Below are 19,919 nucleotides of genomic sequence, written 5' to 3' on the forward strand. Positions count from 1 at the left end.
TGTACATAAAAACATGAAACCAACAACTGTAAGTCAACACTTAGTGAGTTCCCCTAAAATACCACACATAACAAAACATAAACAATACATGCTCACCGAACCCACACTCACTACAAGAAAAAGAGGTTTCAGAGACTGATAGAATTAGTCCCCGATGGTCAAAAATCAGTCTCTAATGAGAATCAGGGACTGATTTAGCTAGTCCCCGAGACCTAGTCTTAGATAATCGATTTTTTTGTATCTAGGACTGAAAATCAGTCCCTAATACATCAAACTATCAAGGACAGAAAATCAGTCTCTGATAATATCTCATTCAGTCTCTAACTTTTTTCATCAAATCCTCAATTTGACGTCATATCAGTCCTTGATATTATCTTTTAGGGACTGAATATCAACTCTTAATAGTATATTATTCAGTCTCTAATGTTTCATTGACATCTCTATTTTATGTAATATTAGTCTGTGATACTATATTTAAAAGACTAAATATTAGTTTTTGATGCTATCATGTTTAGTCTGGAACATCTTTCTTTAAAACTCTCATTCTGGGACTAAATATCAGTCTTCCAAACTAGCGATGAGCATAACCGGATACCCGCTTATTTTAGCTGAACCGGAACAACACCCAAAACCAGCATATATGAAATTATTGGTATTGGAACCGAAACCGCTTAAACCGATTCCTAGAAATTTGGAACCACACCCGGAACCGCCACAACCGATTCCAGTTTCGGGTACCCGGTTTTTTTAATATTATATTTTTTTTATTTTATGAATGCCATTGAAATTAACTTTTATAAGTAATAGGAATTCAAGATATAAACTAAAAAAATTAAAAAAAACTTGATCTCAAAACTGCAACAAATTGAATTTAACATGTCCACAACAAACTACAAAACAACTAAACATAAACAATCTCAAAACAGCAAAAAAAGTAATAGCAAAACAGTACAAAACATCAATAGCGAAACAACAAAACTGCAACAGCAGCATTATCGAACTCTGCAATCATAAAACCAGTCACATTAGCAAAATAATCAATCATATAACTTCAGGAAGAAAACAAAAAAGATTGGATTAAAACAATGAAGTTACAGATCTTGTTGAAGGCAACAATATCACAGCTCTGAACAAACTCATTAATGGGTTCGTCACAAAGTCTTTCTTCAATAAGCATATCAACAAATCAACAAACACCAAATAACGGGCACATCTACCAAAGGCTCCAATAATTCCAGACCATGCTTCAAACTTAGTAACATGGAATCTAACCCTGACCCTGACGTTTCATTCATGGCCATTGAAAGGAATTGGTCACCAACTCCATGGTCTACATGAAGATTGGTAGCTCCTTCAACAACTTCGGTTAGAGGGGAACCAACTAAAGATGTAGCAAATTCATTCACCTGAAAAAAAAAACAAAGAAACAAAAAAAAACACCTCCGGATGTCTTAAGGAAGCATTGTGACTGATATTTAAACAAAAATAGAATAATACCTCGCACATACTTGTTCAGATCAAGGTCACATTTTGAATAGAATTGAGTTAAGTACCTTCATGACCAAGCTTTTGGAGAAACCACTTGCTATGAATCCATTGATGTAAGAGAAAGTTAATTTCTTTTATCAGTTTATGCAATGAACAAGGAAGTGCAGCAAAGGAGACTTATATGTAAGGTCCTACAAAAAAAATGGTGAATTCTTAATTTAGACAATCTCAAGTGTTCTTAAAGAAGGTTTGAAGATAATGACTTCATGTTAACTGCAATTCTCATCTTGATCCATAATCTTATACTAACCAGAGAGGCCTTTCAGAGCATTGAAATAGAGGAAAATGTCTTCAACTAGCACCGGTCCTTTCACCTACTCACATACACACATCCCGAATCAACAAGATGTAACTCTCGAAGAACATCAATGGAGATTACAGATTACGATTGTATACCTGGTTAGCGGCCAAACGAGCTTTCTCTTTTGCGATATCCTCAGGATTGCCTTGCACATATTTACAACAATTAACTTCACATATTTACAAAAATTATGATTTTCAGAATTAAACTTCACATATTTACAAAAATCGAGATTATGAAGCTGACCTGATAAAGACTTGTAGAGTTCTCGGTTTTAGACTTGTAGTTGCTGAGTCAATTTAGCAGGGATGGTGAACGATTGAACAGAGATAACCGACTGTAAGAGATGACCTGCGATTAAGCGTAAGATACAACAGCTAGAGATGACCGTCGACTGGAACTCCACCTACTTCTAAGCTCTAGTCGATATCTTTGGTTAACTGGTAATGTGAGGGACGACTGCTCTGTGACGAGAAGAAGAGACGGTTGTGGGCAGAGACGGTTGTGAATAGATGTGTCGACCTAGATCAAAGAAGTGGTGGCGGCGACATAGAGCAAAGGTCATTGAGGGCAACTGCAACATGGAGAGCGAGGATCTACGACAGTGACGTGGATCGAGGGTGCGGCAGCGATGAGCAGAGGATTTGTAGTCGTTAGGGCTTATAGGGTTGTTTGATTAGAGCATTGGGTATGGGTCGGTATTATAACGCGTTCTTATATGCCACATCAGCCTTAACACCACCATAACACCATGTAGGAAATGGTGTTTCAATGTTAATGTTAGAACTTGTTAAGACGTAGAAAAAGGTAGAGAGAGAAAGAGAGAAAGAGGAAGAGAAATGATTTTTATTGGTTCTTATTCCCGTTTTGATACGTTGTAACGCCCACAAGATGCAACACAACAAGAAGGGGGGCGGTGTGCAACGAGATGCAACGCCGTTTTGGGCGTCCACCTCAACCACAACGAGTCTCAACGAGACCCATACCTTACACTCTTAAGCATGACTACCGTCTGCAGGTGTTGTGAAAACATAACTAATTAACCCTAGACAGCTAGATAAATCTGTGAGAGGGGAGTGGGAGAATAGGAGGGAATTAAAAAATAAAAGTCTCTTGAAATGAAAGTTTTGGGGGGAAACGTTATAATAACTAAAAATAAAAGTCTCTTGAAAATGTGTAATAAATGGAATAAAGATAGCTTTCAAATTATTTAAACATAATAAAATAATTATATGTAATGAAAAATTTTAAAATTTAGGATGATAAGTGTCTTTCCAAATATTATCCGGGAAATATTCACCACTCTAACGATCATAGATTGAAATTCAGTCCCCAATAAATATCCTTCTAACTAGCATTTGTGATTATTTCACCAAAAATTGATACATGGTATTCATGACTTGTTAATTAGGCTCAAATACGAAAATTTTAGTGCACGAATTTAAATATAAATAAGTAAATTATACGAATGGTCCCTATGGTTTGGGGTAATTTACACGTTTGGTCCCTAACTTATTTTTTTAACTTGGAAGGTCCTTATTGTTTGTTTTTGTTGCGTGCTTGGTCCCTGTCTTACCTAAAAAGACTATTTTGCTCTTAATTTTTTAATTTATTTAAATAAACACACCCCAAACCCCACTTCTACCTCACCTCACCTTACCTTACCTACCCCACCTTGTTTAAATAAATTAAAAAATCAATGGCAAAATAGTCTTTTTAGGTAAGACAGAGACCAAGCGCGCAACAAAAACAAACTGTAGGGACCTTTCGAGTTAAAAAATAAGTTAGGGACCAAACTTGTAAATTACCCTAAACCATAGGGACCATTCGTGTAATTTACTCAATGTAAAGTAATACATATCTATTAGAGACTGGAATTTAGTCTCTAATAAGTATCCTTCTAAAATCATAATTGGTGCAAATCTATCAGAAACTGAAACTCATTCTCTAATAAGTTTCTTTAAAAATGAAAACCACCGCAAGTCTATCAAGGACTAAAATTCAGTCCCTAAGAGGTTTCTCTCCAAAGTAAAAACTGAATATGTATATCAAAGACTGAAATTTGGTCCCTAATAAGATATCCTCCAAATGTAATTCGGTGCAAATATATAAGAGACTGAATTTTAGTCTCTAATAGGTTTGTTCAGTCTCTAATGATTCATACATTGAAATCAGTCCCAAATAGTATCAAGGGCTGATTAATCGGTCCTAAATACACGGTATCTGAGACTGATTAATCAGTCTATAAATTTTTAGTCACAGATGGCCATTTTTCTTGTAGTGAATATAGAATTGGATTTCCCTTGGCCCTACAGTATCCTGATTGGATTACCCCTGGCCCACAGTCTCTCGACTGGATTGCCCTGGCCCACAGTCTCTCGATTGGATTGCCCCAGGTTTTTTGGCCTACAACACAAAGCAGTGCCACCTCAACCCAACCACACTATATCGACATATGCAACAGATAAACAATAAGTACACGTAATCATACAGATCTACAAATCTAAAAGATCACTATAGCATATCAATATCCTATGCACAATGATACATGATACAATCTTGTGGGCCAACTTTGATGCCTTCGAACCACGAATACAGTGAGGAAAACTTACCTCGAAGTCTAGAAGATAGCTGAATTGATCACAGACCCAAATATCGGTTTCACAAGTCACATATACAACAAACAAGGACCAAATATCAATTTACAACTCAAAATGCTCCATTGACATAAAGTCAAACTTTGTCAAAGTCAACGACCAACGATCAAAAAGTCAATGGTCAACTTCAGCCAGGTTACGACATACGTACATAATGCTCCATGCCATGCGTAGAGCACAAGGTGGCTTTTACGGGACATGACAAGGCTACGCCTTGCGTAGCCAAAACTACGCCATACGTAGCACGTTGTTGATCACCTTTCTCATTAAGTGCTTAATACATAAAGTTAAACCATCAAACTTCCAGATCTAAACTAGATGAACGTCTTAATGGATAAAGTCTCTGACTTTATCCATTTGCTTGCATACAAAGAGCATTAATCCAAACCCTAGGTCTAAGAAGCCTTCAATTGCTCAAAAGCTCATGCATGGGAGGATGAGAGTGGCCGAGCTCTCATTTTTATGACTTAACAACCCTAATAACGTCTGGAAATGACACTCGAATGATCTGGAGTAGCTCTTACTCATATACACCATGAATATGGGGACAAGATCATGAAATCCTGAGCATAACTAGATCTAACATAAAAACACATCAATATGGGAACTTTACACCTTCTAGAGATGGTTGATGGGATGAAACTTCTGGATCTAAGCTGATTTGAGCTCCTAAGTGGTTCCGTAATCTTCTTCTTATTCACAAGTGAACAAAAACACACTCAAGGCTCAAAACTCTCAAAAATGGGATTAGGGTTTCAAAGGGGTCGTTTGGGAGGATGGAAGGGCCTCAAGGGAGTTAGATCCTTTAAATATGACTTAAAAGCCCAAGATTAGGGTTTTGGTCATGGGCAGCTACGTGTTACGTAACTTGATCTACGCCCCGCATAGATCATTTAATCCTCGTAATATGATTCCCTCCTACGCGCTACATAGGACACTACCTTGCGCCCCACGTATGACCAAACTCCCCAAACACTTAAGCTTTTAAATAAGGATGAAAATTTAGCCGAAATAACCGAGTGTTACATCTTTAGCGAACAAAAATTTTTACTTATCTGTGCATGGTTGAACGACACTATAGAAATGAACAAAACGTTAATACTTACGAGGACAAAGATAGCCCAACAACCATTATCAACCATTATCAAGCTTTATTATGTGATGTAATATAATAGTTCGTTATCTAGCAATCGTTTACCAATTAATGTAAGATAATGATTAATTAGTAAATAATATACCAACAATGTACTTATTATAAAGTAACATATTTATTCTTAAAATATAGTAAATTTCTATATATTCTAAATATGATGTCATCGTATAAAAGTCATAAAAGTCATGCCTACATTAGAATGATATATATTTTTTTTTATCATTTTCTTTTGGTCTTCTTTTGCAATGCATTAATCCTTAATAATGCTTAGTGGACATTCTTTGCAATATTAAGATTTTTTTGGAGTGATTCTGTTCATTTTCATTCGGAGATCACTATGTAGGAAATATGTTTTTCTTCTAGTAGGTTAGCCTTATTCTTAAACGAATAGAGTATTGCAAGAAGGGTAGGCGGAACATCAACAATCCGTATTGACTTGGAAATGACATACTTATGTGTTGTTGCATGAAAACACAATCGAATCGAGAACATAACGAATGATCAACAATTCGGACCCAAAAAGTCACATTGTAAAAATTAGACAATTACACAAAGATATAAACCTCCATATTCAAATATATAGAAACAAATGACCATGCAAATCTTTAGCGAACAAAAAGTATTACTCATTTGTGCATGGTTGAACGATACTATAGAAACGAACAAAACATTAATACTTTTGAGGAAAAAGATAACCCAAGAACTATTATAAAGCTTTATTATGAGGAGACGATGAATGTATCATAATTATTATTTCACAACGAATAAATTAAACCCATAAAAATTTATTGATTTTGTTTTTTGGCGGATTAATTATTCTCAATAGTTTAGTGGGATATTTTCACAACAATAATTGTTATTTTCTCAAAATAAATAAAAAACTAATTGTCTAATGATATAAAACCTCTAAGAAAATCTGTTTTTATATGGTAGGATAATTAAAATTTAAAAGGCAAATGTCTGACTCGAAAAGATTCAGATCTCACACCGATTGGTTCGAGCTTTTTCACATCTGTACGAGCCATCATCCGAACCTTAGCGAATTGGGGGTGTGAATGAAACTTCCCGTTTTGCCCATTTACCCTAAACATCGGCGCCCCCTTTTCACTTCGGGGGTGTTTGTTTTATCTTGTTGAACCAACTTTTAGACTTTATCTTTTCCAAAAAGTTAAAATGGGGTAAAAGATGTTTGTAAATGTAAAAGATCTTTTAAAACTAACTTTTCATAAAGAAGGATTAGGAGCATTTGGAAAAGTCACGTATCTGTGATTTTTGGAACTTTTGAAGCCTTCACACTTAGGGGGTGTTTGGCATAGCTTTGCAGATGACAAAAGATCTTTTTGGAAAAGTTACAAAAAGTCAGGTTTTTCTGACTTTTCCAAAAAGTTGATTTTCCTTCTTTGCAAAATTCAAAAGTAGCTTTTAGAAGTCTTTTGCCAAACATCTTTTGCCTATGATCTTTTTCTAAAAAGCTAAGCCTAACACCCCTTAAATGACTAGTATTCCCCCAACTACCCCAACCCTAATCAATACGTTCTTCTCTTCTCGTTCTTTTCTTTTCTTCTCGTTCTTGTCCGCTCCACCTCGTTCTTCTCGCTTTCGTTCATCATCGACCTCCCAGTCGCCGCCGATCCCTCCAAAGCTGTCGACGATCCTCCACCAAGCCGACGATCTTCTCTGCCGGCGTCTCCTTTCTCCCTCTCCGACCAGGTAAGTGCAAACTCCGATTTTGGTTTTGTTTTTGTCTTGATTTTCGATTTTCATTAGCAAAGAAACTGTGAACCTTCGTTTTTCCTTGCACTGTATGTGGATTTGTTCCTTTGATTTCGATTTTCCTAGCATTATATGTGATTTGTTCCTTCAATTTGTTCCTTGCATGGATCGGTCCCTGTTAACAGTTAATCCAATTGTGAAATTGATGATTTATTGAATAATTATTAGTGAAATTCATGGGATGATATTGATTAAAGTGATGAAATTTTTTGTTCCCAGGGGCCAATTTGTGTTGTTAACAGGTAACCATTTGTGAAAATTATTCCAATTTCTTTATTCTGGTTTGTGTTGTTTTCTTCTATTGTTGTTCTAATTTTTCTGTTTTAATTAAACTATAGCTCATGAATCGGATAAAAGATTGATTAGCAATTGTTTAAATTGATAAAATCATTTAGGAAGGTTAATGAAATTGGTTTGTTGTTTAAATGTTGATATGAAATTCACAGATAATGGACGAAAACCTCACCACTGTTGTTGTTTAAATGTTGATATGTCCTTTTTAGTCATTTTACATGTAAAAGTTAAACCAACCACCTTTTAAAAACAACTTTTGACTTTTGCTTCTCAAAAGCTAATCCAAACACATTTTTAAAAACATCTTTTGTAAAAAGTCCTTTTACAAAAAGTCCTTTTGCAAAAAGGACTTTTGAAGGTAAAAAGATATCCCAAACACCCCCTTCATACGTTCAGACCACACCTCCTACGGTGCTCTAAAATTCCACCTCTCTCCTCCACCGTCGTCGCCGCCTCCTTCCTCTCCATCGAACGGTATGTTAAGTGCTTATGATTCGATTCTTTCTGCTGTAATCGAGTATGCTGAAATTGACTTTTATGGTGTTGTTTATGCTGAGTGCTTTTGATTTGACAGGTTGTTTATGCTGAAATCGAGTTTTGATTTGAATATGTTTGAGTGCAATCGATTTTTTCATGTTCTGCTGAAAATCGATTTTATCCATTTGAAATTGTTTTTTTCTGGTTTTGTTTATGCTGAAAACTGATGGTGATAATTGAAGGCTTTTTGCTCAATGTTGTACTTGACTAAACTAATGCAAGTAGTACTGGTGTTGATTTTAGTTTTGATTCTATGTACACAATTAGCATTGGTATTGATATTGAAGTTGGACCTCTTTGCCCTTGCACATCTATTTGTCTTCATTCCTTTTTATTGGCTAGCCTAATAGCTGGAAAATGTAGTTCAATTACTTTTTCATTAGTGTTATATGATCTTATCAATGATATGAGAATTGTCATACGAATTGTTGGATGGTAATTTGTGTAATTTTGCAATAGAAATTGTTTTATGAGCTATCATGGGTTATTTTCAAAGTACAGTGTTATTATTTATGTGATTTTTGGTCAAAAGATGAAAAGATTATTGAAAGGATTATGTCGGATGGTAATTTGTGTAATTTTGTATGATGTTTTATACTGTATTTTTTATAATTATTCAGCCAGTTGATTTAACTATTTTATACAACAGAAAATAGTTCATAAGGGTAAAATGGTCATTTTTATCATTCAGCACAACCATCTAGACGTCTAACCAAACAATATGTTTTCATTTAGATCCTCTAACTGATTCAGATCTCCTGCCAAACAGCCCTCACTCCCCCAGCTCTGACCTCTCCCTCTCTGACCTTTGCCTGGTAAAGGGATTTCAAAATTTTAGGTATTTTTGCAATCTCCTCTATATTTTGAAATCTATTGTTATTTGTTAATTGCTTATAATCAGTTATTTTGTTGTTTACAATTGTTTCTTTATTTCTAATCGGGAGGGTTTGTTAATCGGGTAGAATGTTAAGTATTGAGTTTTCAGTTTCAGATCGAGTGTGTATAAGTATACCATTCTTCATATTCCTTTTCTTAATAATGTGATTAACTTCTACTGTATACTTTGATTATGTTGAAATCAACAGCTCTAATTGGAAGAGATTTTATAACAAAATGCCTTCTCTTCAAACAGCACTACCTCCTGAACTTGCCAACAATGCCATTAGGGTTACTCTCTCTCTCTCTCTCACACACACACACACACACTGACACTGTTATATCATAGATTCTGATAGTATTTATTTATTTCTTTTTCTGTTTTACAGCTGTATCGTGAATGTCTACGTAGAGCAAAGTACGTTGGTCATAAGGTATGTGTGTGATAGGTTTTCAAGCATTTTTTTTTTCATGTGTGTTGAAGTTTGATCATGTACTCCATTCCCTTGAAACTGTAGCAACATAACACGGAGCTTGTTGTTCAAATGGTGAGGCAGCAATTCAGAAAACACATGCATGAAACAGACCCAGAGAGGATTCAAAAGCTCAAAGACGAGTAAGTTTTTTTTGGACATATCTTTATGCACATGTTCGATTATAGAGTATTTAGGTTGAGAACTCATCAATCCTTATGAATTGCTTCTTTTTTTTGGTGTTTGGGGCTTATATACTTTCCACAAGCAACCCAGTATTTAAAAAAAATATATACTTAGTATTAAAGTTTTCCAGTAAGTTACAGATTGAGGGCCTGTTTCTTAAATTTCCAATCAAGTGCTGTATGGATAAATGTTGTCTGTATGAAAAGCAGTGTTGTATGAATAAAGACCATTTCTTTTTTGGACTGAATGAATCTAAATCACCATTTTACCCTTTGTTCTAGAGGTAATGTCAAATAAAAAAGGACTATTCATTTAACAGACAAAAAGATCAAACATGATGGCTGAAATTTTTTAACATATTCAAACTGATAACACACTAATTTTATTTTTATGTAATATTCTCATATTAACTTAAAATACAAAGATAATATATGTACAGAGAGGTGTGTGTTAAATTCATTAATAGTTACAACACGAAGGTTTTATAATGACACAATTTATTCGCTATTTCACCCTAGTTATGCTCTCCATACGATTAGCAAATATTTACACAAGGGCAGAATTGTAAAATTGTCAGTTTTCCTTCACTTTCTTTCCAACTTGAAAACACAATGAGTTCTTTTTCTTGGATGGTCTAGACTAAAATTACAATGTATAAACTATGAATAGTTTTATATTTGATTGTTCTGGTGTTAGACTTGACTTGTATTAATTATGTCAGTTTTTACAGAAACAGTTTTAGAAGAAACTTTTTTGATTTTTGTGTATTTGCATTTTGCAGTGCAGCAAGAGGACTTATAAATCACATATTATATGAGGCAGAGGAGTTGACAGGCAGGAAATTCAGCTAGCTAGCTTTAGCTACCTCAACATCGCCATAATTCATCTTAAAGTCTCAAAAAGATACTGATTTTGACTTGACTTTTCATGGGTCAAATCTTTATTCAATAATTTCACTTGAAACTTCAATTTTATCAAGTTTTGTTGTAACATCCCCAAATTTCGAGCCAATTTAAAACTTTTGGATTCATTTGAAACCATTCAACTATTACAATTTGTTTTCAAAATAGTTTATACATCAGAGTTCCCAGAAATCATAATCGTAAATCGAGGAAGTGTACGGTCACGCCTTCGCCTACCCGCGGCCATCCGCTGAACCTGAAACAATAAGCTGAAACTGTAAGCCCGATAGCTTAGTGAATTACCCCCAAAATACCAACCTCATATAACCATAATCATATCATATCAACAAATACAGAACAGCCATGCATCTGAGTCTACAGTATGACTGGACCGCCCGCACCGGGCCTACAGTCCATCTGGATCTATTCCGAGCCTTCGGTATGACTGGGCCGCCATACGGGCCTACAGTCTATTCGGACCGCTCGTAGGGTATGTTGGCCTTCAGCACAAAGCAGGACCGCCTCAACCCAAACATCAAGCAAATAACCATGTGCACATATAACAGGTAATCACATAACAGTCCATAGACAGACAACCAATCTAGCAGATCATATAGTATAGCAACATCCTAACCAGGATATCGACCTAACCGGTCACTAACATAGCATCATCCTATATACCAGGATACCGACCCTAACCAGGTCACTAAACATAATACCGTCCTAATTACCAGGACGCCGATCTAACAGATCAATAAACATATCAACAATCCTATAACCAGGATATCGACCTAACCGGTTACTAACATAGCATATCACCCTCCTCACTACCAGGATGTAAATCAGTAAGCATATCATGCAATAATCCAAATACAAACCATAAAGGGCCGACATTGGTGCCTTAGACTCTGTTGATATGGTGAGGATAACTTACCTTGCAATGCCGGACTGAACCACGAAAACACGCTCCCGACACACTGCACCAAACTCCAACATCTGTAACCATCAATGATCCACTCATAAATACATGCTTACCAATTATCCTCAAAAGTCAAAACGGTCAACCCTTGGTCAAAGTCAAAGTCAACTATCAAGGTCAACAGTCCATGTTGACCTCAACTCGCCGAGTTCCTTGCATAACTTGCCAACTCGCCGAGTCACCATGCCACTCGCCGAGTCCAAGACAATCTTCATCGGACTCGCCGAGTTATTCATCCAACCCGTCGAGTTCATGACCATTTTCATATGACTCGCCGAGTCTACCATGCGACTCGCCGAGTCCCTTCAGTCCTTCATCCATACAGATGCTTTTTTTAAGCCATGCTAAGACTCCATACTGCAAATCCAACTTCCCAAGGCATGCTTATCACGTAAAGTTGCAAACTTTACGTGCATGCAAGGCTCTAACGACTCATAATGCCAAATCCAAGCTTGAAATGGGGTTTTACACTCAAGGAGGAGTTCATACTTGCCAAAGCTGATAGCTTTATGGACTTACAAATCAAAGAGAGTTCAGATCTGAAGTTACAACTTCAGATCTGAGCTCATACCCAAAAATAGCTTCATAACCAAACCAAAAAGCCCTAATTTCATCCAAAGAGATCTAGAATGAAATGGAGTTGGGATAACAACTTAATACCTTCCCAAAAGATGCCAACTGAAGTAGATATTGATCCCCACGAATTCCTTGCTTCAATCCTCATGTTTCCCCCAAGCTCTTCTCACCAAGAATCCTCTTTCAAAGCTTAAAACACGTATTAGGGTTTGCTAAGCTCTCAAGGGACTGTAAAGAGGCTGAAGGTGGCTTATGATTCTTTAAATAGGGTGCCAAACCCCGAAAATTAGGGTTTTACCTTCCAGCTCCAACTCGTCGAGTCACTCTTCCGACTCGGCGAGTTGGTCACTTAACACGTGGTCCAAACCCGCTGCTACTCGACGAGTCAGGCAACCAACTCGTCGAGTAGACCTGGAATTCTTGAGAATTCATAACCATATATTGGTATTCGAGAATCGGGGCGTTACATTTGTAGTGACCTTAACTTCCTATTCCTGTTTTGGTTTAATCGAATTCCACTTATGGTTTTGTGTTGTTATACTGGGAAAGCTTTCTAGGGCTATTTTGTTTTTTATGGTGACGATGGAAGGGCATTCACGTATTTTACACAAACACAAACCAAATCGAAAGTGTGTCACCATTGAATTATTCAAGTTCTAGTAAAATACATTCCAAATACTGTAAATAGTTTGTCATATCCTATCTTGCATAACAACAAGTGCAAAAGAACAAGGCATATCAACTATTAAGTATTTGAAATTCAAAATTTTTTGGTAGCATGGGTTGCTTCTACTTCAATGTAAACCTGAATCAGGTGTCGTTTGATATGGTATCTACATGGGTCTAAAGAGGGACTGAGTCCATAAAATACCAATTGACATGTTTGATAGGGATTATAGATGTGTGGACTCGGTCCGATAAAAACACAAGACTCGGTCCTTACTTTCTACTTGACGGACCGAGAAAAAAAAAACCAAAAACAACTCGTTCCCCCTACATATTGTTGCGACAGGTTCTGATTTCATCCCTTCCCCCGTTAACCTCCCATCGGCGAAGCAACAAGACTTTCCATTAGCGATCAAAAGCAACAGTGGAGCAAGCAAGTCCGACGAATCTATGGGAGCATGCATCTTATTTCTGTTAATACCCCACCATCTCCACCGCAGCAAGCAAGTCCGACGAATTTCAGACCTCAAATCGATTTCTCCAAATCGTTTCCCACATCCACTTCGTCTACAGGCACAACTCGACAACTTCTTTGATTTCGATTACAGATATCCCCGATGGATTCTTTGATTTCGATTAACGGGTAAGAATCTTGATTTCTCATATTTTTCTTCTTTGAGTTCGATTATAGTTGTAAAATTTGATTGGTTCCATTGGTTCAATTTGAAGCTTTAAAATTTTGGGTTCGTTATATTGCTTAAAGTTTCTTTTTGGGTTTTATATGTTTGAGTTCAAGCTTTAAAAAATATAGGTTCCTTTTATCGGTTTGAAGGCAAGGAATCAATCAAGAATAGCCTTAAATTTACCTTGGATTTTCATCTGCTCACCAAGTGTTCGATCACTTGCATGAGTGAATCTTGAAGTCATGATTAGCAGGGAAGAGAAAAACAAAGCTACAAATGAAGAAATAACATCCCTCGTCAGACATGCACTTGTTTATGGTTAAAGAGAGAGGGAGTCCAAACCGAAGAACATAGAGAAAGAAAGAGACAAAAGGGAAGTGAAGAGATGGAAAACGATGCAGGGCACAACAAAGAACTCCACTCTGCTTGTGTAATCATTTATATATGTATATTGATTACATTGATTATATGTACATGATTACTAAGAATTACAAGTTTCATAGTTGCAGTTGGAACTTTTGGTCTTGTTAACATATGATAGAGTTTGACCAACACAAATTTTGTTCCATACTTTTAGATAGTTTTGTTTTGTTTTGTTTTTTTTTTTTTGTTTTTTTTTTAATTTTAAAACATGATGATAACTCCTGATTGAAATAGAATAAAAGTTAGTTGTCTAAATTTGCAACTTGGTTTTTGTTTGTTGTATCACCAAATTGATTCATTTGTTTGTTGTAAATAGCTAATGGAAATCATTGAATTGATTCATGTGTTTGTTGTAAGTAGTTAAGGGTAATCACCAAATTGATTCATTTGTTTGTTGTATCACCAACTCCGATCAAAGTTCATTGCTTTTTCTGAATCAAGAATAAAATCCATTGTTATTTTTGGCGCTATATAAAGTTTCGCATCAAGGGGTAATATTTTCATTTTTCATCATTAATCACGGTCAGTCAGAGATATAATCAAACAACATGGTTTAAGTCAGACGTGGACTCGGTCAGAAATTCTAACTCAGTCAGCAACTATCAAACGGCCTTTTAAACTTATTAGTTAAGACATAAATGGTAACATGAAGGGCATGTTTGACAACACCTTTTTTTAGAGTTTTTAGCTTTTAAGAAAACCTGAAATTAAAGAAAAAAAACTTTCTTTTGTTTGAGAATACCATCTTAAAACTGTTTATTTTCACACAAACTTCCTAATCTAAAAGTTACTATAAAGAAAAAGCTCCGATTATAACAAAGTTATTAGGCAGCATATTTTTTATTAAGATGTCATTTTATGAGTTCATTACTTTTAAAAACTTACATTTTTGCCAAACAAAAATATACCAACTTCCAGGAAAACATACATTTAAATGATGTGCAATGCAAAACCTCAAACCTCAGCATAAATAAAGATCACAAAGTTCACCTAGTTCCAAGCTATAACTCAAAGTCAAAACTACAAAATCATAAAAATCCCTCCCCCTCCCTTCCAAAATATTGACTAATACGTTGCAATTAGGGTCGGGTCTGCACCTGCTCCATGAAAAGGAAAACTCGGGTTCACAACTTGACCCGAAGCCGGTGGGAATAAACCGATCGTATCCAATAACTCCATAATCAACCCACCGAACATATAAGAAACACCCGACACCGCAAACCCAAATGCCATGTAGTAGAAAATAGTCTTGATATAAGACCTGTTGAGGCTCTGGCTCTGCACATACGCTTTTCCGGCAGCCAGTATCATGATGCACACAATCGAGGCGGCAGCCACCGTGAGAAGCTTGAAATCTTTGTCGTTGCTCTCACGGAATGAAAACCCATATACAACCGGTGGAAGGAACCCAAACAGCAGGTACGATAACAGAGACACCAACATGTGAAGCGGGAAATCCACTCTTCGCCCCAAAAGTTGCTGGTATCGATCCTCTTCTGAAGAAGAAGATCCTCTGCCTTCGTTTTTCAGGTCCCAAAGCTGTAATTGTAATTTGTAAACAAACAGCATCACAGCAAAATACACACTAATATGCAACTTATTACTTACATCATGACTAATCACCAACAATCCGCCAAATATGTTAGCCAATCCCAATGCCAACACATTCACTGCAACCATTCGAAATCAATAAATAATACTATAAGCCAAGGTAATTAATAATTCCAAGCAGGAAAGGCTTATTTGGTTTGGTTTGCTTACACGTGGAAGCATCAGCACCAACTGCAGAAGCCACAACACTTAGACTAGCGATTATTTCTAAAAGCCCACCGTACACAATGCTTTTAACAATGTCCAAACTCCGACCACCTGTTTCACCACTTTGCTCCACAGCACGACTCCCAATTTCAAGATCTAAAACAAAGACAATTTGAGACAAAAAATCATCATATTCATATATCATTTTTTTTTAAGACGATTGATTGATTAATAATTACCTGGATTGTTGTTTTGAATGGTGACATCAAGCAGTTGGTTCATTTGTGAATTGTCGATGATTAAAGATCCGATGTTTGGAGGAACATGAAGCGTTAATCCATCAGGATGATGTGAAAAAACAAAATCTTGTTCAGGTTCTACATGATTAAGTGGTGGCTTCACTACAAACATTCCTGGGTAATCACTTTGGCTGTTGAACTCTGTATGGTAAGATGTAACTAGCTGATCGCCATCTGTGTTGTCTGCTAATTGGGAATCTGTTGTAGGGAAATTTTGAAAGAAATTGCAGGGAAAGTATATACACTTTTTTGTAAATTTTCTATATATATGAACAAATTTGCTTACCGTTGCTCTCTTTTACATCATTATCTGATTCATCAGCAATCGGTTGTTTAAATGTATTAGATCCTTGTGCTGAAGATGCACTGTAATCTCTATTAACACTTGGAGTAGCTGATTCGATTTGATCTTTTTCCAAATCCATGTTACCATTGGTGGTATGTGATCCTACCAAAATTCAGCTCATTCATGTTAGGCATTTTTTGGTAGGAAACAAATTTTTTGTTCCATTAGCATCAATCGTCAGTCTAATGCACGCTAAACACAACACCACAGTAGTACAACTACTTGTCATGTCAGTGTAGTTACCTTTGTTGTTTAATTGTTCCACCTTAAATGTGGAGTCTTTGATTTTCTCTCATAACAGATATAGAGGTGGATGGGATGTGGGAGTTTACAAAAATCAATGTTTAAGGATCGACTACCAAGTTTATAATCATATTAAGATTCGAGTAATATGAATTTCAAACAATATAATGCTTAAAGTATTGTCACAAATCTTCAAAGCAAGAAATGAACGAACAAATTTGCTTACCGTTGCTCTCTTTTACATTATTATCTGATTCATGAGCAATCGGTTGTTTAATAGTATCAAATCCTTGTGGTGAAGGAAGTGCATTCTCATCTCCATTAACAACACTACTTGGAGTAGGAATGTCTGAATCTATGGGATTCGAGTATTGTTGTTGCTGATTAACAGTAACAGTAGCTGATTGAACTTGACCATTTTCCAAATCCATTTTAATAATTGTGGTAGTTGATGAACCTACAATAGTGAGAGCTCACTCAAGGTTAGAAGATGGAACAGAGACCCCACCTTTTTGAGATTAACATTAATCAAAATCCATCTTTTTATTTTTTGGGTAGAACAAAAAATTTGCATGTCATTTGAGTGTAATTTACCTTGGTTGTTTAATTGCTCCACCTTATTTGATGCAAAAATTCTAGAAAACCAGCTTTCCTTCACAGCCACTTCATTATGAGAAGTTTGATTGTTTTCTTGGTTGCTTTTATTACCAAACAACTTAAATCCATTCCCTACAACATCAAACAAACATTATGAAATCATGAAAATAAACACCATTTTTAACGATTATTTCTTCAAGATAGATTAAGATTCAAACCTGAAGGCATAAAAATGCTGAAACACGACAAACATCTGAATACATCTGGATCCCTCTCATGATCATCTTCATTAGATATTAACGGTTGAATATCATCAGAAACAAGATTCACTTCTGAAGGATTTGAAGTTTCGGGCTTGTTACGCTTTGCAATTTCACCAGGAACCGGGATTTTACGTTTCCTTTTACGAAGAATAACTCTTTTCGTGATACAAGAATTGCAATTTGGACAGAATAAATCATGTGTTTCTTGCTTCTTTATCACTGTCTCCACATCAAATTCATCCTCAACATCTTTAATCACTTCAATTTCGCTGCTTTCTGTTTTGTCAACTTCTTCAAATGATATTTCTGATGGATGAAGGCAGTTATCCGATAAGTTATTTTGCTTTTCATGTTCACCAATTTGGTTGTTGATAACAAAGTCCAGGCCATTCCCGTTTTCTTGATTGTGTATTCTTATATTGAAGTCGTTTTCTTGATTATGTATTGTTATATTGATGTTGTCTTTCATGGGGATTTTCCCATGAAAAGTTGAATCAACACCATTTGCTTCCCCTTTTGATGATTGAAGACGCAACCCAGTATCTGAAAATATACAACAAATTAGACTTGTTTTTAATTTACCATCTTATTCTAAAATCTTCTTACACGTCCATTAACACAAGAACTATGCTAAATTGCTAATGAATCTTCCCAATTTACTATGGAAACTTTTGTTTGTAAAGATGGCAACTTTCAGACCTTTGTCGTGAATTATGATTGGTGTATACCTTTGGTTTCATGAAACAAACAGATTCTCTGATTATGATTGGTGACACAAGTGTTACCCTCATAATCCCAGGAGCAGATTCGACATTTCCATATTCCTTCAGTCAAAGAAAAAGGAAAAAAAAAAGAAAGATGCAATTTCTTAATTATCTAAAAGAAGAATCTCCATTAAACATATGGGTTACCTTTGGCTTTTTGCGAATTGAAAGCTAGATAGGTGAGAGGCTGGATGGAATGCCTAATCTTTACAACATAAATTTCACTTACAGAGTTATAAATAACATTAAAGTTGTATAATTATATTACTTAATCCGGTCACTACTAAATAGGATATAGAAAAAGATGTTCAGACTATAATCCAATACCCAGAAATCAATTAAACTTATCAAGGAATGGAAGCACAGAGAAAAGAGAGATAGATTTAAGAGAAAAGAAACCCTAGAATCACCTTAACACTGAAGAACCCGAATATGAAGAAAGAGAAAGGTAGGGTCTTGTTATAAAGAAAAAAACATGGGAGACAAAAATGTGGGTCTTCAAGGGTATATAAGATTACAGTCAAAAGTGAATTTGTATAGTGCATTTTCTGCATCTTGAATTAAAAAAAAAGAACTTCAAATAACTACTGTGCTATCAGATCTTCACATTTTTACCTTTATCTGCGTCATAATAAACAAGATACTCCGATGTCTGTTGTTTCTCTTTCTCTATATCATCTTCATCAACCTTTATGCCATTTTGTTGACTTAAGTCTTTGACTTCATCTTCTTCTTTTTCTTGATCTTCACCATTCGAGACACCAACTGAACCACCATTGTTGCTGCTGAAATCATCATTGATGGTCGTGAAAATTGGCGTTTGTTTGAGATTCTTTCTTCTACTAATCAAACTCTCCTCCAATTCGTCATATTCTTGGTCCTCCCATCGATGTTCTGCCTGAGTAGTTTCCATAATCGTTCTGTAGGGTGATGGAAAGAGGTAGGTAGATATGATGGGAATGGAAATTTCTAAAATAGGCAACTGTGGTCTGTGGAGACGACGGGGATGAACTAAATTGGCTGTTGAGCATTTATTGAAGATTTATGACAAAGAAAAAAAGAAGCTTATCTTGCAGCAGCCTCGTGAATTGTCAACTACCATGCCCTGCTCATTCTACCTTTCTTGATCCCCTATTAAAAGTTTAAAACACTAAAATACTCATTTCTGCCTTTGTGTTCATACTTTGTTGGTATTTAATTTATTACAAAAATAAAACATTTTATAGATTAAATTATTCACGGTTACCTTAGCGCCCATCTTATTGTCCGTTTGTCTTGTTATAGTAATTAATTTCTATTATATTAACATTCACTAAAGACTAAACTGCATAAATGGTCCCTGTGGTTTGCTTAAAATTGACAATTTGGTCCAAAAAAGTTTGGACTAGCACCACATATACAAAGTTTTCATTTTGTTGCGAGTTCAGTCCAAAACACTTTAAAAATTCTTCAAATGACGGATTTGCCCCTTTCTATTTGTTTTTCCGTTTTCTTTTTTTCCTTTACTATTATTTTATTATTTAATTACAAAGGGTCTCTCTCTCTCTCTCTCATGATGTCGTATGAGAAATACCCCCTTTCGTAAGAGAAAACACACATTTCCCTTCATCTTTCCAGTCACG

The 19,919-nt window shown here is 35.7% G+C and overlaps 2 protein-coding genes and 2 long non-coding RNA genes across 18 annotated transcripts; 2 read left to right on the forward strand and 2 right to left on the reverse strand.

Annotated features, from left to right (window-relative positions):
- Positions 1-819: 819 nt before the first annotated feature.
- Positions 820-2,521, reverse strand: LOC145118508 (uncharacterized). 6 transcript variants are annotated; one of them, XR_013713325.1, is made up of 4 exons: positions 1,945-2,089; positions 1,799-1,862; positions 1,096-1,679; positions 820-1,002 (listed from the first exon to the last, which is right to left on the reverse strand). It is a non-coding gene; the product is annotated as an uncharacterized LOC145118508 (long non-coding RNA). The 6 variants fall into 6 exon arrangements; XR_013713324.1 differs by lacking the exon at positions 820-1,002 and adding an exon at positions 2,096-2,521 and having other exon boundaries at positions 1,051-1,679; positions 1,945-1,994; XR_013713326.1 differs by lacking the exon at positions 820-1,002 and having other exon boundaries at positions 1,051-1,406; positions 1,554-1,679.
- A 4,602-nt stretch (positions 2,522-7,123) lies between these two features.
- Positions 7,124-10,835, forward strand: EMB2786 (COMPLEX 1 LYR-like protein). Of its 8 annotated transcripts, XM_079056420.1 has the most exons (7): positions 7,167-7,369; positions 7,652-7,674; positions 8,999-9,101; positions 9,349-9,430; positions 9,529-9,573; positions 9,658-9,755; positions 10,580-10,835. In XM_079056420.1, the coding sequence occupies exons 4-7, from the start codon at positions 9,377-9,379 to the stop codon at positions 10,647-10,649; spliced, it is 267 nt and encodes an 88-aa protein (XP_078912546.1). In that variant the 5' UTR covers positions 7,167-7,369; positions 7,652-7,674; positions 8,999-9,101; positions 9,349-9,376; the 3' UTR covers positions 10,650-10,835. The 8 variants fall into 8 exon arrangements, 6 of the variants coding, with proteins under 6 accessions (XP_078912547.1, XP_078912548.1, XP_078912546.1 ...); XM_079056421.1 differs by lacking the exon at positions 7,652-7,674 and having other exon boundaries at positions 7,166-7,369; positions 9,033-9,101; XM_079056423.1 differs by lacking the exon at positions 7,652-7,674 and having other exon boundaries at positions 7,238-7,369.
- A 2,307-nt stretch (positions 10,836-13,142) lies between these two features.
- Positions 13,143-14,119, forward strand: LOC145120620 (uncharacterized). Its single transcript, XR_013714266.1, has 2 exons — positions 13,143-13,564; positions 13,733-14,119. It is a non-coding gene; the product is annotated as an uncharacterized LOC145120620 (long non-coding RNA).
- An 843-nt stretch (positions 14,120-14,962) lies between these two features.
- On the reverse strand, positions 14,963-19,418 carry LOC145119320 (membrane protein of ER body-like protein). Of its 3 annotated transcripts, none has more exons than XM_079054957.1 (9): positions 18,913-19,418; positions 17,489-18,076; positions 17,268-17,402; positions 16,900-17,130; positions 16,371-16,532; positions 16,025-16,282; positions 15,789-15,941; positions 15,636-15,697; positions 14,963-15,566 (listed from the first exon to the last, which is right to left on the reverse strand). In XM_079054957.1, the coding sequence occupies exons 1-9, from the start codon at positions 19,208-19,210 to the stop codon at positions 15,093-15,095; spliced, it is 2,361 nt and encodes a 786-aa protein (XP_078911083.1). In that variant the 5' UTR covers positions 19,211-19,418; the 3' UTR covers positions 14,963-15,092. The 3 variants fall into 3 exon arrangements, with proteins under 3 accessions (XP_078911083.1, XP_078911085.1, XP_078911084.1); XM_079054959.1 differs by lacking the exon at positions 18,913-19,418 and adding an exon at positions 18,708-18,802; XM_079054958.1 differs by lacking the exon at positions 18,913-19,418 and adding an exon at positions 18,262-18,609.
- Between the last annotated feature and the right edge of the window lie 501 nt (positions 19,419-19,919).

This window comes from Lactuca virosa, chromosome 6, assembly GCF_052849685.1.
Source record: "Lactuca virosa cultivar CGN04683 chromosome 6, Lactuca_virosa_CGN04683_v6, whole genome shotgun sequence".
In the NCBI taxonomy this organism is placed as follows: Eukaryota; Viridiplantae; Streptophyta; class Magnoliopsida; order Asterales; family Asteraceae; genus Lactuca; species Lactuca virosa.

Excerpts from the sequence above, each read along its gene's own strand:
- LOC145119320 (XM_079054957.1), bottom strand. The coding sequence starts at position 19,210 with ATGGAAACTACTCAGGCAGAACATCGATGGGAGGACCAAGAATATGAC. Across the intron at positions 16,283-16,370 it reads TGATGTAAAAGAGAGCAACG|ATTCCCAATTAGCAGACAAC; the intron begins GTAAGCAAATTT and ends TCCCTACAACAG. Across the intron at positions 15,942-16,024 it reads CATTCAAAACAACAATCCAG|ATCTTGAAATTGGGAGTCGT; the intron begins GTAATTATTAAT and ends TCTTTGTTTTAG.
- EMB2786 (XM_079056421.1), top strand. The coding sequence starts at position 9,377 with ATGCCTTCTCTTCAAACAGCACTACCTCCTGAACTTGCCAACAATGCC. Across the intron at positions 9,431-9,528 it reads TTGCCAACAATGCCATTAGG|CTGTATCGTGAATGTCTACG; the intron begins GTTACTCTCTCT and ends TCTGTTTTACAG. Across the intron at positions 9,574-9,657 it reads CAAAGTACGTTGGTCATAAG|CAACATAACACGGAGCTTGT; the intron begins GTATGTGTGTGA and ends TTGAAACTGTAG.